Raw genomic sequence first — 18,273 nt, 5'->3', positions numbered from 1 at the left:
TGGAATTGAAAAAGAGGAAGACAAACTAAGAGCTTCAACCTCTGTAGAGCTCAGGAATCAACTTTAACCCAAATAAAAGCACTAGTTTTAACTAAATTATTTTGGCAACTTAGGCTGAGCAAATGGTTCCAATAAAAATCCAGCTCTCTTTAAACCTCTGTTGGTTTTGGAAGAAGGAGAAGCAAAAGATTTAGATTAAATCTCAACATCCAAACCTGAACTCAAAAGAGGGTTTGCACACCGCTGCTGGCAAGGCTGGAACAATTTTTTACTATTGCACGTGGCAATATTTAGTATAATATTACACTATTATCCTTCACTATTGCCAAGAGTAACAATTAAAGTATGGTCTTTCGTAGATGAATTACTCTGATCAGACTGAGTTCCTTAAGGAATTGTATCATAATTTTTTTGATGGCAAGATCCGTATTTCTTCCAGAACATGCTCTTAACAAGGGAAGGGGTGAAAGATTTCTTTCTAAATTAACTACAGCAAAGGCAGTCGCAAGAAACAATCTTCCTTTCTTCCACGCATGCTGGGGAAGAAAGAAAAAAAGTAGGATAAAAAGAGAGACAGGCTCGCTGCTTTAAAAGTAAGAGCGGAAAGGGTGAAAAAAAACTAAAAACTTGGAAGAACCTCTCACTCAACAAAGGGTCAGCAGTAGCTGGTAGTTGAAAGTGGGTCAGCATGCCTTTTTAGTGGGTTGTTTGGCTGAGCTGCATGGCAACACTGTCCCTCGCTTTAGTCACTTGCATTTCTACACTGCACAGAACACACAGAAGGAGTTCACAGACGTCATTATTGGTTGAAAGATTTCCCTTTTTTTTCTATCTTACATTCATAAAAAGAAAGATTAATTCATGAAAAGCACTTGAGCCAGCTAGTGATTTGCTAAAGCAATGCCCATTATTTGTTTAATTTTCTGGCAAGTAAACAGCATTCATTAAATGCATGTCAATAGTTAAGCCAGGAAAGGGTAAGAATTTTTTCTTGGTAATTCTTTATTATTGTTTTGCTGCTAGCCAACATGCATCTTATTACCTAACAGGAACTGATTACCTATCTAGTCTCAAAAAAGAAGACTTGAATATGTATTTTAGAATATTTTCTGGTACCCTCAGCTTTATATTATTCGTCATTAGACAGATAAATATTTTTATATAACTAAAGAAGATAATTAACTTAGTATGAGGAGAAATACTAGAGAACATCTGTTTTTGTGAAGATATCAGAATATTTGGTCTGCTTTTTCTATGGCAGATTGGTATGCAAAGGCTCCTTGTTATGTCTACTGTTTGGTCAACAAGAGAGCATGAGAATGCATTCAGAAAAATGGAATGCTGTGTTAATGTCAACTTGTCTCTAGGTTAAAAAATGCAGAATAAAACATTGAGATTTCAAGAACAGTGATCAAATCATCTGAACAATTTTTTATATGTAAGTGAAGCTCCAAATACTATTAAATATTGTCTCTGTGGAAACAGGCCATTTGGAGTGAAGGAATGCTATTAACTCGTGGGGAGATTTTTAGAGAACATCCTTCACGCTTCCTGGCTCTACAGTGTATATAATAACACTTCAGTGCAGTGAAATAAAATGCAACTGAAAGATAAAGGGAAGTAAAAACTTTAGGCCTCTTCTTTTTCACTTCAGACCATTTCTCCACCCTGCAGAGTTATTTCTTCTGCAGAAACTAAGAGTTATCTCCTGTGCCAGTAGCAGAGTCAAGTCTCTTCCATTTAGATTTTAAAAAAGTATCTGCTGCTTCAGGAAAAAAGTGGTCACTTATTAGTTTATGAACTTTTATTATTATTATTATTATCAATAATAATAATATTATTACTGTTACTGTTATAAAATATGTTAATAATTTAATTTTAATTTTCAATCATTCTTGTTATGAGCAGAGTATTACCAGTTCTGTAAATGAGGAAGTGATAAGATTATCTGTGTTCACGTGACTATCCATATTTAAATTTCTTTAGGGACATGAGTAGCCAGGATCAAATTTAGATTTGAGCAAGAAAGTCTTCACAACAGCATACACATTTCAGAGAAGACAAGCTGTTCATAAACATCCTGCTGATTATTTTAACTAATTCTAAAATCATATTTTGAAATCCTTGTTAGAAGCAGACGTGACTTTTGAAAAATAGCAAGAAATCTGTGAACTATTATGTCAGCCAAATGAAGCAGTTAATCTAACAAAACCCTTCAGTTTTACAGCTTCTATTGATATTTGAATATGGCATCATCAGCCAGTATCAGGTTTTACCCAGCCCTAGCACCCACATGTGTGCTGCATGGGGTGTGGAACATGGGCCTTGAATTTGTCTGTTTTAAAATCCTACTTTGGAGTAGTTTGTGAATCTGACACAAAACACATAGAACTGCACTAGTTTTAGCTTGCAGGCATGAAGAAGGCTATACACAATGCAAGCTAGATTAATGATTTTTTGATAGCTTTATCTTTTGAAACTGATATGTTCAGTTTTGTACTGATATGTTCAGTTTTGTACTGATATGTTCAGTTTTGTACTGATATGTTCAGGTAGACAGCGTAGAATGCTGCCAGAAAGTTACTTGCTGAACTTGTGCAAATGCAATGCAGTCTGTATTTCTTGATTAGCATGTTTAACATGATTCTGACTTTTTATTTTATGGTCACTGCAACCTTTAAAGATGGCTCTTGTTTCCTTTCCACATCCAACAGCTCAGCTGGCAGCTATGAATGTTTTTTAAGGATATTATTAAAATTAGATTAGGAACTTGAGTATTTTATATATTAAATCCAAACAAATAGCTACGTATCTGAACTATTCTGGGTTTGAGTGAAACCTGAAAGATCTCTTTGGGATTTGAGGAAGGTAGCTTGAAAATATATTGCATTTTGCAGCCTTGATCAAGGTTGTTGGATATATGTTTTCAGGAAAAATCGAGATCTCTACTATGTTATTTTAAGTTGAAAGGCACGTAAGAACAGGAATGCATCTGTATAATTTCAGAGATGGAGATGTACAAAGCAGGAGAGGGAGTCTCTCACAGAAGCCAGAGGGATGTCATTTCTTCTCCCGGCTTCACACTCTTCATTGTTAAAGCTTCTCATTACTCATCCACTCTGAAGCACTCTGATCCCTATGGCTCTGAAAAGCAAGGAAAGAAATTGTGAATTTAAAATAGAGTATAAGCAGAAACTTCAGGTCTGTGCTGGGTTACATAACGAAAAAAGAGACTGACATGTTCTGTCACAGTTTGTTGCTTTCCTGGAATCTTATATCATGAGTCCAATTTACATCTGTTTGAAAGTGTAAATTATATGGTTCTAAAACCAGAGTAACAGCAGACAAAAGACAAATTTGCACTTTAAATTTGTATTATATTAGAACTCTGACTTGTCACCAAGACATTATCAGCTCAGTAGACCAAGAATTTTAGAAAGTATTGCCTCTGCTGAACAACTGACAGATTTGATGTCTTTCTGTCCCAGAAATGAAGCTGTGAACCATTACTATACTCTGCAACTCCTAGTACTCTCAACATTGCAAGGTGGACTGACAATACTTCAATATACAGACTAAAACCTTTGACTTTATAACATTTCAGAAAGCCCAACTCTAACCTTCAGCAAAACTCTGCAAAGGATTAGGCCAACAGGGAAAAAGGGGAGAATGATGTAACAAAGTCTTCCCCAAGAGGTCATAACCTAAGAATCTAAGTCTACTGATTAATTTGAAATGTAGATTTCCATTTTGTGCTATTAAGAAGAGCCACAATCAATGAATTTAAGAAATGAGGGATAAATTGATACAGTTCTCCATAGCAGGATTCTTTATTTGCAGACAGTGAAGACCTCTCAAGATTATTATATGCAGTTTCATGAACCTTTCATTTGCCAATTGTGGAAGCAGGATATTTTGTAAATATTCTAGCCAAATATGCAGCTGTCCTTGTATTACATCCATGGTGATCGTGAACGTCTTTAAATAGCGGTAGTTTAATGGTTTAAACTATTTTCACTAAAAACAACAAACACCTGCTGTTGAGAACCTCTTTGTTGTTGCATTGCTATAGTGCACTGCAGTAACTATAAAACTGGCAGTTACTTATGATCAGTGTGTCTACTGCTTTAGTGGGTCTAGGATGCAGCCAGTTAGGAAGCAGTTCATGCCATCTGCTACGCAGTCTTTCAAGCATTTAGAACATTTCAGCAGTATCTAGAACATCTAGTTGTAGTAGGGAAAGCTAAGTGCCGCCGTAGGACAATTCAGATCAGTTAGGTGCCTGAAACCGCCTGACTGTTGTGCTATTTCCCTCTGGAAAAATGAACTCATTGGGGTGTTGCTTTTAAATGAGGGGATGCAGAAATTCAGCTACAAGATCTGTTAACAGCGCTATTCATCCACCCGCTTGCACAAACTTAGCTTATTGTTTAACTTCCTTTTGCTTCAGATTATTGCTCAGAATTTGCTACATAGCTCTGTGGGGACAGTGTGAAGTCTTCTTACTAGATCAGCATTTTCTCTGCTTTGGGGTCTGGTGTAGATGTAGTTATAAAAGTCACCATCGCTGTTATTAAATAATTTGCATAACACTTCATTAAAGCTTTTGCTTAAATCTGCTTCAGCTCTATGCTCAGTCAGGAATTGGTTTGAGTGTAAATATCTCTCTGGAGCACTGACAGTTCTGCAAAAGACAGAATGAGAAGGATGTTCTGCACTTGTGTTTGATGCACCTGACAGCACAGAAATGCTGTCTTTGTGCCTGCTGCTAACAGTCTGTCAGCATTTCCTCTTGCTGTGCCTTTACCTCATCTGTCATCATCTGTTCTGAGGCAGCCTAGCACAGAGGCTCTCACCAGAAGGTGTTTTTATTGTTTCATGGGGTGAAATGACATCTGGCTGTTTTTATTAAGTTACTGGGGAATCCTAAATGTACCTCTGAGGATAAATTTGCTCTAATAGAGGAAATGAATATATGTTCTTAAAAACTCTACCACAGTGCAGTCACAAACCAACTTGTTTTGTTTAAAGAAAACTTGTAAGCTGCCATGTTTTGCAAATGGATCTTGGCACTTTTCAGAAAAACACAACATAAAAAAGTCTATCTCTGAGTTAAAAAAAATACTGCTTAAATGACTGTGGATGCTCGTTAGCCAGCTTTATTTTGGCAAACTTTTTTTCCCCTTCTAAATGCAGATAATTCTTACATTTATTCCTTCACATAAGCTGGCTCATTTTAAGCAATATAAATAAATGTCTTCAGTAGATGCTCTATGATTTATGGCCAGATCCTGCCTTGGAGAAGCAGCAGCTTGTCTGTCTTAGCGCACCATCCAGCAGTAGTCAGTTTTTCAGTTTCTGTCACAGCCCTGCTTCTTAGGTGGCAAAGAAGTAAATCAGTCCTCCTGCTCACTCTGCTGAAATTGGCATGGCCGTGCTCAGTACACACAGGCGGGAGCTCAGTGCTGACCACTGACTTTGAGATGGCTGCATGCCAAGAGCAGTGACCTCTGCTTTGAAATTGCTAACACTCATGAGAGAAGAAAGCATTTGGGTGGTACTTGCTGTCATTCTTTACAGGGCCTGATTGCCGTGCTCCAAAAATCCCTTTTGCTCTTAGTCCTGTTTGTCAGCCAGTGGCCATATAATAATAACCATAATAACCATAATAACCATACATGTTTTTAATTCCTGAAACAGGTAAATACTGCCAGAAAGTGAATGCAAATTTGATCTTGGATTTAATTCCTTATTGTTTTGTGGTTGTGTGTTCTAGAGTCATTTATTAAGTGTTTGTAGTGCCTCAGCTGGTGTCAGATTTGCATGCAGAAACTATTAACAAAGGTACACTGCTGCTGGGGGTGTGGCTTCTACTAGCTGTCCCACTGGTCTTCCTGGGAAGTCCGTATTTTATTTCATTAAGGACGAGGAGCCTTCAGTCAGGCAGAACTGTACAAACTACAGGGCTGCTTTTTGTTCTGTTTTGTTTTGGTTTTTACTTTTGTCAAATCCTTTGTTGAGACATTCCACAATTAGTATATTGTTGGAGAAAATATTTGTACAGATACTGTACCTCAGTAACTGACATAAACACGACTGGAAGCTTAGTAAAAATATTCTCCTATCAGCTTTCTGGATACAGAGGCCCTCAAGTTCTCATTGTACATCTTTGTAGAAGCCACTTTTAAGACAAATTTATTGGGCAGCTTTCTGTCCTTTAAATCCTCCTCTAGTGTGATGGTGAGATTAAGAACTCAATTTTCTTCTGTCCCTGCTGAGTCTTTAAGGATATCTGGATTTAAGGGAATCATATAGGAAGGGAGGACTGAGTTTGTTATTTGTTTTGTCTGCGAGGTTTCTTTCCATACAAAATAGAAAATTCTAATTCTTGTGCTTAATGTAAAAGAGCACGTGGGAGTTTGTTCACAAGAATAAAAAAGAATATTGTCGCACAGTTGCATTATTGGCTTGTAAAGCTGTTACGTGTTTCAGAAATCACATCCAATTATCATACATTACTGGTCATAAATTGACACAAAACAGGGAATTTTGAGCTGCGGTTATGGCTGAAACAAGATGGATTCTCATACACGATCAATGCTATCTTAGTTAAGACAAAACAAAATGATCATAGTGTAATTGTGAAAATAGCAATTTAACAGTAATATAGTAATAGTAATTTAAGCAGTGTGCAATTGTTGCATTTTTCCTTTTTTGTCCCTTTGCTTTCTTCACATTATCTTTTCTGCTTGCAATTTGAAGCATTCTAATAAACTAAGCAAGTGGCAGAAACTTCCTGAAATATAGAATTATAGTGTTACATTTGCAGTGAACTATCAAACTTCTGTTCTCGCTGGGCAAGTATAAACAGCATTTGAGACACTTACTTTTCTGATCTTGTTTTGAAAGCAGGATCCTAAGGTAGAGTAAATGAACAAATCACAGTAATATGCATGGCAAAGAGCTAAATCTTGTTTAGGGCAGTTCATTTGAAAATTCCTCATTTGAAAATCTGAAATCATTGACATTTCTCTCACAATGGTTAAGTACTTTATATTTGTGTAAAAAATATTCATATTTCCAGTGCTGCTTTCACACTGTAGAAAATTGAAGGCCAAAAATAGAGCAGTGAGAAAACATTCTGTGTTGTTTCTCATCAGATGAACAAAATATCAAGTGAGGTTTAGCATGTAAGCTGAGGAGATATGTTGATGACAGACAACAAAACTGCAGCCTAACAAATTCAGTGTAGCTGCACTGAAGAACAGGAAATACTGAATTTTCAGTGTCTTGGCCGAGGTTTCCCGGAGCTTGCATGATGCTGAGTTTTGATTTATCAGATCCAGCCATTCTTTTTTCTCTTAGTCAAGTCAGGCAGGACATATAATTCTGCCTTTAGATTTGAGGTAGCTTTCTATCTTCTTGGTATATAAATAAGAAAGTTATTGAATTTTCAATGCAGATTCAGACAAAAACAAAGGGATTGTGAACAAGCTGGGGAAGCCTATCCAACAGACCTGGATTTCATGATGCACTAATAGAGGAACTGCTTCAGGGATAAATAAATGGACTTCATTTTCTGCAGTGATAAGAAGAGTTAAGAGATCAGCTAAAGCTCAATATTTACTTTGTGTTTCAGGAGGCAAGTTTTGTCTGAAACTTGCCCCACATCTGTGTATGTCTGTGATTTTTCAAAAACAGAAATTTTATTGGGTCAGTTTACATTGCTGCATGAGTTGGGAGAGGATTCAGTGACATTTCTGCCCACTGACACCTCAAGCACCAGATCAGTTCTCAGCCCTCCACCTCAGCAAGAGCAACGAATTGTTTCTTAACCAGCAGCTTACTCTGCACCAGTTTTATGTTCCTGTATAATCTCTGAAAGGAAAATGTTTTTGTACAGAGCAGCCCTGTGCCCTTTCTAACACCTCAGTGATTCAAGCAATAATCAAGTCCAGTATTAAATCACAGCAGTGATAATGTAGAGCGCTTAAGTCTAAAGTCCTGGAGCATTTTTCTTTTGCAGTCACCTTATCTCATTCTGCAGTCATCAGTACTTTTCAAATACAGAAGTGAACTCAGTACCATTTGCATATAAACGGGAGCTCTGGATGCTTCCCAGAAGAAATTTATGACCCTGTGTGGATGGACAGTCAAGGTCAGTCTTAATGGAGGAAGCATCCTGATACTGAGTTCATGGCAGTACCAGCACACGCACACAGATGAAGGGATACAGTTTGAAGCCAGTAGGAGACAAAATGTTTTTCCTTTTTTTTTTTTTCTGAGACATGAGGAATCTACTGTTTTTGTTAAGTCTGTGATGGTTTCAAAATTGCTGTTATTTAATCTTTGAAAATGATGGGCCTCTCATGGTACCTGCAGCTGCTAACCAACCCATTGCATCAAGGGCTTTGAAGTGCAAACATCGCAGACAGCCAAATGTCAGCTGTCTGGAATCTTCCTCTATGGAAGGCTTTAGAAGCACCCCTGACTGTCAGGATGTTTTGATTTGAATGGGAAAGCTTTTCAGGGAAAAAGTGTTCTTCTGTTTCAACTGTGAAAAAAAAAGCCAGCGGGTGCAGAACTTTGTACTCCCAACTCTGGTCTCATGCAAGAGAGTTTAAGCACTGAATGGCATTGAATGATGTACCGCCCTGTAACTTTGGGTGGTAAATTTTAATCATAGAATCATGACAATCCTCAATGAAATGAAATGGAAAGAAATGAAAAAAAATGAAGACTATTATCTTGGAAGTAATTCAGGTAACAATTTCATGCTCTAGAAGGTAAATGTAGAAGGTAAAAGGTTCACTCTCACGATTTTGTTTGTATTATTAAATTTGCATATGAGGGTAAGGAATGAGAAATTTCAGTTTCACTTTTAAATTTCAGTCAGAAGCAGGCTGCCTGCCAATATAGGCTGCTCCTCTGCCCACATTTCTGAATAAGCAGTGGTGAGTTGAGGAGAAATCTGTCTTTTCAGACCTACAGATGGTGGAACACACTTTGTTTTATAGTTGGACATCCTGAGCACTTACCCAGTCAGGTTGTTTCCTTTCAGAAATTAAAAATGCATTTTCCACACATTCAAAAGATGTTCAAAAGATGCTTCCGTTCATTAAAATTTAATCCTTCACTGTGGTGCTAATATGGAGTAACTGTCTACGGGCCATGAGTTAACATTCTTATTCCTTTTGCTGTTCTTCTGAGAAGACAGTGATTATTAATTAAAACTTTGAATAGCAGAACAATGGATACAGTGTATAAACAGATAAATGACTTCATAGATAAGCATGCTTTGATCAGCAGATGCTGTTTTGGCAAGATGATTTCTGTGAACAAGGAGAATGGCATCTCAAAAACCCTATTCACAGTACAAAGTTTCTCCATTTAAGCCTTCCTTCTTTGCCCTTTTTCGGGATGTGTCCACCCAGAATAAAAATAGGACATCCCCTTCCCTGTCAGTTTGTTTGTGAAAAATATTAAAGAGAATTCAGAAGAATAAATGAAGGTTGAGTTTAATTATTTGCATGTATTTTAGTACTTGTGTTTCATTTCTGAAAATGGTACCTGCCTCATTTGGCAGAAAAACTATGTTTAGTTCTCTCCAAATTAAGATTTCCTTTCTGTTTGCAATTCAGTGAGGGGTTGAGTGGAAAGAAGATGTGAAAAAAAAAAGCGCAGTTCATTACACAGCTTTGCAGGATTTTCCATTGAGGAACCCTCTTCGACTGGCAGTTCCAGACAGTATTAGATACTGCCATATTTGGAAGATGGGATCCTTAACCACTGATTATTTTTATGCTTTGAACTGTTGCTTTTTTGACAAGGTTGGGGTGTTTTTGGACAGACTCCTCTGAATTCTGGTTTGGCAGTGAATGGAGGCTGCTTTCACAAACCCTCTGCAAAGTGCAGTTGGAAATACTTACACCATGCTTTGTCACATCACCGATTAAAATAGTGCTTATGTTTTTCTAAGGGGTTTTCTGGTAGCGCTGCCTGTGGTAACAAGTAAAACTGGTGTGTTAATACAGTGCTACTTGTGATCTAAACTCTTCCTTCTCATAGCTGTTTTCTTTCACCACCTCCTCTCAGGATTTTGTTAAGACCACTGATTTGTCACAGTAAATCAACGTGTTTGGCAGCTCTTTCTAATTCATCAGCATACATTTTTGAGCTTCTGTTTTGATTGTACCAGCAACAACAATAAATACAAACAAAAAAACAAACCAAACACACAACTGATTCAGTAAATGTAACTTCTCAGACTTTGTAAGCCAATAGAATGCTTGAAACAGTCATGTAAAATTAAATAGTCTTAAAATTAGCAAGAAGTAAGGAATTGATGCAAGTCCGCAGGAAATATCTTGTCTGGATGCCGGACATTTGAAATTTCAATCCTTCATATCCTAGAAAGCTGGTGCTTTAAAGACTTTCTACTTCTTTTAGTAGAAGGTATTCAGGCATAAAAAGCATTGACTTTCTTGCAGTAGAATCATTGTTGGCTCTCCCTAGCACGAAAGTTGAGGTAGCATACAGGTATGAGCATTGACAGAGCGCTAACCTTCAGGCATTATTGCTCAACACCACTGCGTGTGCAGCATATGCAGTAGCTAGTATCAGAGGTCAGCAGCAATGTTAACAGTTCTTTCCAGCAGTAACTTCACTGTCCTTTATCTGCAGATGTAAAAAAGAGGCAGAAGAAGGAATCCTCCTGACACAGACTTTACATGAGAACCAGATTACCTTTATAGTACTGGACTTTAGGTCATGCTTTTTACCCCTTTCATGCAGGCAACTTTAGGGAGAGGCTGGATCTAATTGGCTGTACAGCAGGGTTCATACTTCATACATGAGTAGAATAGCATCCACATAATGCTTAAAAATGAGGAAGCTAAGAGTATTCCGCATAATAAAATGCATCCTTTTCCTTCCTAAATCTGTCGTCTATTTACCTTCAATATTTATGTGCACGTATGTGCTAGGTAATTGAATAACAGAAATAACATTCCTCTGGTTCTTTACATCAATTAACATAAGATTGTATAAGAGGCCTGGGCTAAATTAAGGTGCTTGGATCAAGGGTAGTCTAAGCCAGTTGTATTACTGGCATTCTGTAGTTTGGGCTTTTGGTCATGGTAAGGCAGTATAATTCATGTTGGTCATTTGTTACGAACAGATTCAACAAATTAGACATAGTCATTACTGTTCCTGGCAAAAAGATTTTTGAGCTTTTTGTCAAAGCAGTGAAAGTAGAAAATAAGCAGTTCCTCTTAGGATTTGACCCTCTTGAATTAGTCTATGATGAATATCAAGATTTCGTGCTATAATTGCAACTGCCCTGTTTGTGTCTTGCAGTGAGCCACCTCTATGGATTTGGACTGATGGATGCTGAAGCAATGGTGATAGAGGCAGAAAAGTGGACAACAGTCCCTCCACAGCATGTGTGTGTAGAGAACACGGATCGGCAAATCAAGTAATACCCGCTGCCAAAACTCTTGCTGGCATAAACTTGTGGAAATAAGTTGGGTATAATTTACCCTGCCTTGCACTGTGTTTAATTTGTCATTTTGAAAGCTACACTTGGAATCTCTGTCACCTTCTAAGATATCAAGTCATTTGCCTCTAAAGGTTGCTTCCTCTAATGACTGGATAAAGGCCTTAATTTAAAGAATGTCCTAGAGGTTGAAGGTACAAAACAAGCCAGATTTGATGGTGATCAATGCTGTTACAGAAGTAGAAGAATATGTAAGGGGAAGAATGTTCACTTGAGTATACTGCATTCATTTTTGTAAGATGAGTGCAAACTTATCAGTCAAGGTCTGGCAGGAAGATACTCTTCTCATTAATAAATTACCTGATAGTATCTCTCTCAAACAGTCTCAGGAGAGTCTGTCTCATAGGATAAGACCAAACTGCCCTCTGCTTTCTAGGATAGGGTGTGTATAGAACCAGGCTTAAGAGCAAAATTCAGTATGTGCGTTCTGTGGCTATATCCAGTCTAGTGGTTCATTTCCAGTGCATTAAGGTCATTGAAGATACTTTGATTGATAGGTATGTTTGACAGACTTGACCCATAACTGGTATAGTCTGCAAGGATGCCATGCCAGTTTTAACTAGCTGATTCAGATACTGGTTGCCCAATATTTGCTACAGTTAACATGTAATATTTGCTATTACGTAAGCAAGGACTGTGTCTATGCCAGGCATTTCCTGGGGCTTAACAAGCAGCTGTGATCCCATGACAATCCCAACAATTCTCAGCTGGCCACTAATCTGCAAAAATGCTCTGTCCCAGAGACTTATTCCATTACAGGTTATTCACAGGTCTCTTTCAGCATGTGGTCGTATCAGTATAGCCTTCAACAGAAAGCGTGGCAGTTGCCAGTAGCTGCAGTAAAATAATTACCCCGTAGTGATAGTTTCAGCTAGGAAGTAAAGTGCTAAAACTAAGGACATTCGGTACTAAGCTGAAATGGTTGGGTTGTCTTATTTTACAGGATAGGGAAGAAGTGCTGATGTTTTTTTATATGCTTACATTGTAGAACAATAAGACCTGACAGTGTCGTCCGTTCAATTTACAAAGCCACAGGCTGTTCTGATAATCCTAATCACCACGTGATCTACTTGGAGCACGTTGTTGTGCGCATCACTATTACTCACCCTCGACGTGGAGACCTGGCGATTTACCTAACCTCCCCTTCTGGAACCAGATCACAGCTCTTGGCCAACAGGTATAGTATGACAATGCAGTTTCACAGTCCAGTCAGCCTGCAGGAACTGCAGTAAGATTGCAGCATCAGAGAAGGTCAGTCAAGTCATTACAGTAGCTTTGCTAACAGACACAAGCTAATCATTTTTTGGGGAGAGAAATGGAGAAAATTAAGTGGAAATGAATTCTGAGATGTCAAACTCAGACTTTATCTGTAGAATAGTAGACTGTAAATCATCTTTAAAACAGAAGTTTGATTTTAATAGTCTTGTGTAGTTCAGCAATTATTAGCTGGCTGGAAAATTTGAAGTGAAAAGTAACAGGCTCAGTGTTACAGAAGGAAACAAGCTGAAAGAAAATGTGTTTCTAGATACTATTTGCATTTATTTTTCATCTCTCTCCTATATTATTATTCTTTCTTCACTAGCAGTAAAAATCAGACAGAATAGTAATTTTCTACTACCATTGTCTTTAAGCTTTATGAATGTGATTATGACTTGTGGTGTTAGCAATTTGCGTCCTACTCTTCGGGATTATTAATGAATGTAGACTTGCTTGCTTTCCAAACTGCTCCACATCTAAATAATCCCACCCGGTTTTGCTAATACAGTGGCTATTAAGACATGAGGAATTGCATGCCTTCCTGGCCTTCAGTGATAGGCAGAATGACATATCTTTCCTCTTGCAAGGAAGGAGTTGTTTTGGAGACAGAGCTCAAAAGTATTTGGTTCTGATTGAGATATAAATTGAGATGTAAACCCACATATTAATTAGAGCTCAATCTGAAAGAAAAGATGTAATAAAAATATTCTTCAGTGTAGAGACATTCATGCATCAAATGGAGAGCAAGTAGTACCGGAATTTTGAGGCCCTCTAGACTATCTCCTGTGTGTCATCGTGAGTGCCATCAGTTCCTTGCTGATAAAACACATAGGTATGCACATCTGTGTGTCTTCACTGTGCTACACTGAATGAAGAACTTGCCCTTTGCTAACCATAGCAAGGCTAACCACTTTGAGCAGTTGTGAATCAGCCTTTTGTGTTCTCTGTGAAAAAAATTACACTTTTCTATTCCATTTTCATGCAGCCATTCTTCCATGCTTCAAAATGAGAAAGTCTGAAACTCCTCCACCTAGCTATACAAACAAAACAACGTTGTGTAAACCCAGTGGTTGTAACACAGCTAACGTTTGGCTCCAAGCAGTTGACTCACAGCAAGTGGGAGATAAAGACTATAAATTCTAGTATTTACAGTTCACCTCTGGTGATGACTGATATGTGGGAGAGGTACAAAGTTTAATTCATGCAGCCTCTTTGTAACTCATATACCTTAGAACATGATTTTTTGTACACATGGTAGAGAGAGAATACAGAAGTTAAAAAAACAGTGATTTTCAGCTTTTTCTTAAAATACATTATCAGAAGGCTAAGCAGAAAATAAATGTGAAAGGCATTTTAATGTTTTCCTTTTTGCAAAAATAAATTATTAATGAGAGAGCAAATACTTGTACAGTCACATCAGAAATGACTTTCCCATGTAGGTTTCATGACTTTCCCATGTAGGCTATGCTGACTTGTCAGTCACATCTGGTTGAAACAAACTCACAGCTCCGGGTTATTAGTATTAAGGAATAGATGTATTTTGCAAACTCTGGGTCTGAAATTCCTAGAGTCCTCACAAGCCCTTTCTTATCATAAAGTGGTGGATATGCACACAGTACTTTTCAGAATGATGTTTTAAGGTTTGCTTTATTTGGAGCTGCTGCAAGAACTCCTATAGCTTACTGGTCTTGCAGATAGCATACTGAGTGCTGCTGGGTGAACATCTATGCATCATGAAGTTCTGTTATTCACGAATATAAGAATATATTTACTTTGGGGGCATTAAAATGTTAAAGTATTAATCATGACACCATCAGGATAAAGGTACTCTAATAGAAGTAACATGCAGGGATACAATGGCAGAAAGCAGTCTGGTGTGTTTTTTTTTTCTATAGGCAGAGGTCCCAAAGGCTGCTGTACATGGCTACTACCTGACCGAGACGCTTTTCTCAGACACACAAGTGCTTTTAATGCACACATACATGATTAATAGCAGCAATACCAGCTGTTTTTACTGAACCCAAGGAAAACCTCATTGCTTTACCATTACTCATCTGAGTTTAATTTGAAACAGTTTGCTGGTAAAATGTCTTAAAGTGCAAAAGGTATATTTTACACATGTGCACTTCTTCTCCACCAATTCTGGGAGAAGTCATTGAGTATTTTCTGGTGCACTGACAAACAGGTCCCTCAAGGCAGTATCTGGCCTTTTTTTCTGCATATTTTATCCTTAATGTTGGCATCCCCTAAAGTGACTTCAGTAAGAAAACTTGTTAGTCAGAGGCAATGTGGATTCCTCTGCAGGCATTTGGTGGATTACACTGTCACTGGCTTGAGCCTCTTGTGCATTCTTCAAAAACTGCATTACAGGGAACATCTGCTTTGTTGTTTGGAAAGTACTAAACATGATTACATTGGATGTACTGCAACAGAGCAAAATACAGGCTTGGAAAGTGCTGGCTGCAGTGAGGATGAGGCTACAGTTATGTCCAAAGGGGAACAATATCCCCTTTCTGAAAACAATTGGCCATTGGATTTGGCAGCATCATTTTCTGAGTGGTTTTGAGACACATTAAGATCTGTAAGAACAGAAACTCAGTACAGGGAGCCATGCAGGAAAAGCTGAATAGAAAAAGGATAGAAGAAGCAAACTTGGGGCTCGTTTGTCTCCTACTGAAGTCACGGTTTGTTTAATTCTTGCCCTTTAAATTTAAAGCAGCTGCTGCCATTCGAACTGCGTAACTGAAATTTTTAGCCACGTGGTGGCAAGTTTCCAGGCCACTAGCTTCCTATGCTTATATGGCACTGACATTAACAGTATACTATATCTACAGGATGAAGCAGTTCTAAGAAAACTGTTTGTTGCAATTCTTATGTGGTCTATTTTATTTCATTAATATTGCCTATGTCTTTTAGTTTAGTTTTGGTTAGACATTCACAGCCTTTCTTTGAAACCCTGCAATTGTAATGTCTATGCATCTGAAAATTATCCAAGTACTGCTTTTGTTATACTCTGTCATCATTAGCATTAGATCAGGCAAAGAGTTCTGAGAGTAATAGAGACCAGTAGAGACCCGACATGAATAAATAAATTTAAAAGGTAAAGGTTTTTTTTATTACTGTTGATCTGCCCACTTCTGCAGCAAAGGCTGATGGTATTTATATGCAAAAGAGTAAATGAATGCATGTAAGTGACACCATCTTCCATGAAACTTTAAAATCCATCCTGGAACATGCTCAAAGATAGATGTGGAAGAATGAAGTGCAATATATCTGAGATTTAGAATGACACGTGCCTTTCTTTCATAAGTGAGAGGAGCAAATCATTAATCAGAGGGATCTGCACCATAGGCATGTATGGGATTATAGTATTCAATATTTCTATTTCAGTTTCAGTAGAAAATTAGAATCTATAATTAAAATTTCAAATTTATTTTCCGTAGTAGAACTGCAAGTGAAGACAAATGGGTAAGCACATGTTTAGGATGCAGCTAAACGTTTTAGTGTTGTATTAAACAAAACAAAACAAAACAAAAAAAGAAGTATAAGACAGACAAGAGGAAGAATGCCTAGGATTTACATGTGGTGTAGCCAACACACCCAAAGGGCAGATGCTGCTATCAGTACAAATAGGGGATGTAAGGATAGAGTACAAGCCTGCTGAAAAGAACTTAGGGGTACTGGTGCATGGCAAGCTGGGCATGAGCCAACAGTGTACTCTTGTAGCCTTGAAAGCCAACCGTACCCTGGTATTCATCTAAAGAAGTGAGGGAGGTGATCCTGCCCCTTTACTCTACTTACCTCACCTAGGGTACTGTGTCCAGACGTGGAGTCCTCAGTACAGGAGAGACGTGGACCTGATAGAGTGTGTCCTGAAGAGGGTCACAAAATGATCTGAGGGATGGCACTTGTCTGCTGTGAGGATAGGCTGAGAGAGCTGGGGCTCCAGGTTCAGCCTGGAGAAGAGAAGGCTCTGGGGACACATAATAGCAGCCTTTCAGTATCCAAAGAGGAGCTATAAGAGAGAAAGGGACAGACTCTTTAGCAGAGTCTGCTGTGATAAGACAAGGGAAACTGCTTTCAAACTAAAAGAGGGGATATAGATTTAGACTGGATATTAAGAAGAAGTGTTTTTTTACAATGAGGGTGCAAGGTGCAGAACAGGTAGCCCAGAGATGTGGTGGATTTCCTGAACACATTCAAGTTCAGGCTGGATGGGGCTCTGAGCAATCTGATCTACCTGCAGATGTTCTTGTTCACTGCAGAAGAGTTGCACTAAATGACCTTCCGACTAAAGTCTCTTCCAATTAAAATGATTATTTGATTCTATGATTCTGTGACAAAATGGTGCCTGACACAGAAGTGAGTATGAGGGAAAGGTATGGGTGGAACTGAAATCCTCCATGCAGAAAAAATTGTACCCATTGACATTTCTCGACACTTGCTGAACATTTATGGAGACTAAACAGTGAATGTGAGCACAGTGAGATGGTGGGTGGTGTGTTTCAGCAGTGATGACAGCAACAGTTGGGTCACCTCTGCTGGTGCCAATTTTTAGAAGTGTGGCATGCAGCCTCTTCTTCAGTGCTGGTGAGATATGTAGCTAATAGTAGTGACTGTGTTGAAAAATGCAATGGTTTATAGCTGAGAATTTGCTCTATGAAATAGTGGTTTTGTTCTCTTTGGATCTGTGGTAGTTTCCAAGGAAATAAATTGGAGGCATTAGTTTCAGAGCAACCTACATACATTTGCACCAACAACAATGGTGAGAATGAATGAATCTTTTCCTAGCTGTATGTAGATTTGGCTCACCTCAATCTTACCATAATCTTACCATATCAGCATCATGTTTCACTTTGAATGAATTGAATTATATGACAGACAGCCAGTCTGAGCCTAGTCAGTTATCACTTTTCAAACATACTTGACCAATCAGGATATGAAAATCTGTTTAGGGTGAAGTTTCTGAAGATATATGTGTGATTTGAAGAGCACACAGATTCTTTTACAAGTCATCCATAGAATCAGCCACACAGCTGGCTGAGCAGCGCAGCACATGGAATTCAGCAGCCTGATAGATATTTTAGTCATGACAGAAAGTTTTGTGCTGATACGTGTAGTCCTGGGGGACTTGTTCTCCACAGTTAAAGATGATATTTGCTGTATTCTCCACTACCTCAGACTGGCAGGTACTGTACCCTGTTGTTCACGCTGCTCTTCTCTAAACAAATTTTTCATGACAGCTCAAAAGATTTCTTCACTGCTCCATAAATTTAACTACAATAACAAATATGGAGTATAAATATAAGGGGAAACATGTACTCTTTAAATAAATCCTAGTTAGATCTCACATCCAGAGGTTTTAAGTGATCTTCCCTGACATAAGTATATGAGAAAGTTTCTTAAATGCCTGTGCGCCCTCCAATCATTTCTTTTTTTCTGAGTACTTAAATGCAGGA

At 38.1% G+C, this 18,273-nt stretch overlaps 1 protein-coding gene across 5 annotated transcripts in view; it reads left to right on the top strand.

The window, feature by feature from the left end:
• Window positions 1-18,273, top strand: part of PCSK5 (proprotein convertase subtilisin/kexin type 5) — a 264,454-nt gene that overhangs the window by 151,339 nt on the left and 94,842 nt on the right. For all 5 annotated transcript variants that reach the window (XM_052701373.1, XM_052701376.1, XM_052701375.1 and 2 more), the window contains exons 11-12: window positions 11,359-11,476; window positions 12,546-12,734. In XM_052701373.1, the coding sequence (XP_052557333.1) occupies window positions 11,359-11,476; window positions 12,546-12,734 (307 nt within the window). The remainder of the gene's footprint in view (window positions 1-11,358; window positions 11,477-12,545; window positions 12,735-18,273) is intronic.

The sequence above is a fragment of the Tympanuchus pallidicinctus genome, unplaced genomic scaffold, assembly GCF_026119805.1.
Source record: "Tympanuchus pallidicinctus isolate F22 unplaced genomic scaffold, pur_lepc_1.0 scaffold4, whole genome shotgun sequence".
Lineage (NCBI taxonomy): Eukaryota > Metazoa > Chordata > Aves > Galliformes > Phasianidae > Tympanuchus > Tympanuchus pallidicinctus.
The sequence above is the reverse complement of the archived record's forward strand: the minus strand, read 5'-3'. Positions and strand labels throughout refer to the sequence as shown.